Genomic DNA, 2,781 nt, shown 5'->3' on the forward strand with positions numbered 1-2,781 from the left:
TGTCAGAGATGTACTCTAGCTGAATTAGAAGATCAAGGTCTGCCAAAGGTTCAGTTTCTACAGTAACAAAAGTAATTTAAAATTTACAAAATTCAACTATTATTTTCATGTAGTAAGTTAGCTTTCTACTGCCCATTGACGCTAAAGTTAACAATAGATGTATGTTCACATTTAGAGGTTAACAGAGTGAACTGGTACAAGAGTTTTGGAGCAGGAAGAGTTAGGAGAGACAAAGGGAAGTGGGGCATTCCAAGAAAACCTTGCAACAACTTTTCCTCCCTGTAATTCTGTTAAAATTGTGTTTCTCTCTTGAATTTATAGGCACTTGTATACGTGCATTCTCGTCCTTGGACTGTATGGAAATGCCACACAATATCACAGAATTTTTCATGCTGGGACTCTCACAGAACGCAGAGATACAGAGGGTCCTCTTTGTGGTTTTTTTGATCATCTATGTGGTCACAGTGTGTGGCAACATGCTCATTGTGGTCACCATCACCTCCAGTCCCATGCTGGCTTCCCCTATGTATTTTTTCCTGGCCAACCTATCCTTTATTGACACCTGTTATTCTTCCTCTATGGCCCCTAAACTCATTGCTGACTCCTTGTGTGAGGGGAGAGCCATCTCTTTCGAGGGCTGCCTGGCTCAGCTCTTTGGAGCCCATTTTTTGGGAGGTGTTGAGATCCTCCTGCTCACAGTCATGGCCTATGACCGCTACGTGGCCATCTGCAAGCCCCTGCACTACACGACCATAATGACCAGGCGTCTCTGTGCCCTGCTGGTGGGAGTGGCTTGGCTGGGAGGCTTCCTGCATTCCCTGGTTCAGCTCCTCCTGGTCCTTCAGCTGCCCTTCTGTGGGCCTAATGTGATTGATCACTTTGTCTGTGACTTGTACCCCTTGCTGGAACTCGCCTGCACCGACACGTATGTCGTCGGTGTGCTGGTGGTCGCCAACAGTGGTGTGATCTGCCTGTTGAACTTCCTCATGCTGGCTGCCTCGTACACTGTCATCCTGCATTCCTTGAGGTGCCACGGTGCAGAGGGGAGACGCAAAGCCCTGTCCACCTGTGGGGCCCACTTCACTGTTGTTGCCCTGTTCTTCGTGCCTTGTATATTTATTTATATGCGGCCATCAGTTACTTTGTCCATAGACAAAAACGTGGCAGTATTTTATGGTCTTCTGACACCTATGTTGAATCCACTCATTTATACCCTGAGAAATGAAGAGGTAAAAAATGCCATGAGAAAGCTCTTCATTCAGTAAGAAAGTGAAGGTGTATAATGAGTGGTAAAGCAGGGAACAAAAATGACTTTATTTCTGTAAGTGAAACAAACCTAAACTTGTTTTTATTATTGAATATTACCTTCTTCCATTTTATCTGGTCATCTTCCTAGACTTTTATGGTTTAGTCTTTTCACTGTCTATAATTGCGTAATTTTGAGACATATATGGCATGAATGATTAGTATTCCTGTTTCAGAAATGAGGATACTTCGTCTCCTGGTGTGATTAATTGATTAATTAAGGTTATCTGGCTTTGAAGTATCTAAGCTAGAACTCAAAATCAGTTACTTTTAATCCATCTTACAGATCTTTCAATAGCAACCTGTGTTACATCATTCAAGTCTATGTGATGATTGAACTGTAAAAAGTGAGACAAAATACAATTAAGGTAAATCATTCCATGCTTAGCCTTGTACAACAGTCTGTGTCCATCTGGGCAAGGCTTCTATTCCTTCTCATCACCGTGTATGACGTCCCTGGCATAGGTGCTGTTTTATAAGACCTTAGCTCTGGAGACCGATGAGCCTGTTTCTTACTTCCCATGCTTACTTGTGGCATGACCTTGAATAAGTGACCAAACTTCCTTTTTTTAAAAAAAGATTTTATTGGGGAGAGAGAGAGAGCGTGAGAGTGCATGAGGGGAGGGGCAGAGGGAGAGAGAGAATCTCATGCAGACTCCCTGCGGAATGTGGAGTCCTGTTCAGGGCTTGATCTCACAGCCCTGAGATCATGATCTGAGCTGAAACCCAAAGTCAGATGTCTAACTGAGCCACCAAGGTGCCCCTAAGTGACCAAACTTCTATCAGCCTTTGATGCCTGTCTTCAAAATAAAAATAAAGATAATACCTATCTAAAGTGTTATTGTGAGAATTAAATTAGAAAATCTATGTAAAATTCAGAATCCAGGTCCTGGCACATATACACGCAACATGTTTTATTCCATGGGTTCCTCAACCTTTTCCTAACCTTCCATACAGAGGTTCCCTTCTTTCGCTTTTCTGTCTCTACTAGGTGTGAAATATATGCTGTGCTTAGAGTAGAATGGCTTAGATTTTGGTCAGTGAGGCAAAGCAGCATTTCCTTTTATTTTCCCTAACTTCCTCTATTTCGGATTCCAAGGGACGACGGTGTTCTGGAATCTGAAACATACGCCCATGTTCGCTCCATTCTTTTCCTGGTTTTATGAACTCTGACCCCATCCCTTCCCAGGTTTCATTCAAGAATGGAGGCTGCCATAATTTATAATAAACTTCTCTTTTGTTTCACAAATAATCTGTAATTCACCATGTTGCTACATACCCACTTTTTGCGCCAAGAAAAAACAAACTAGAAATTAATATGAAAAACAGTTTGCCTACTGTAAGTATTCACAATTAGTCTCCAAGAACCAATAAATTCGGGAACTCATCAGGAAGTAGTTATTGTTTTACCGCCAGGTTTCTATGTCTAACAAAAACAACAGTTGGAAAGTTCCTAGGAAAAATAAACATTCTTTC

General features: G+C 42.0%; 1 protein-coding gene across 1 annotated transcript; it reads left to right on the forward strand.

Annotated features, from left to right (window-relative positions):
• The first annotated feature begins 353 nt into the window (after positions 1–353).
• Positions 354–1,265, forward strand: LOC103672290 (olfactory receptor 4C3). The gene has a single exon (XM_008700953.2). The coding sequence runs from the start codon at positions 357–359 to the stop codon at positions 1,263–1,265; it is 909 nt and encodes a 302-aa protein (XP_008699175.1). The 5' UTR covers positions 354–356.
• The last annotated feature ends 1,516 nt before the right edge of the window (positions 1,266–2,781 follow it).

Source organism: Ursus maritimus, unplaced genomic scaffold (assembly GCF_017311325.1).
Source record: "Ursus maritimus isolate PB19 unplaced genomic scaffold, ASM1731132v1 scaffold_23, whole genome shotgun sequence".
Lineage (NCBI taxonomy): Eukaryota > Metazoa > Chordata > Mammalia > Carnivora > Ursidae > Ursus > Ursus maritimus.

What these genes read in the sequence shown, in the direction of transcription:
- LOC103672290 (XM_008700953.2), top strand. Translation starts at nt 357, where the DNA reads ATGGAAATGCCACACAATATCACAGAATTTTTCATGCTGGGACTCTCA.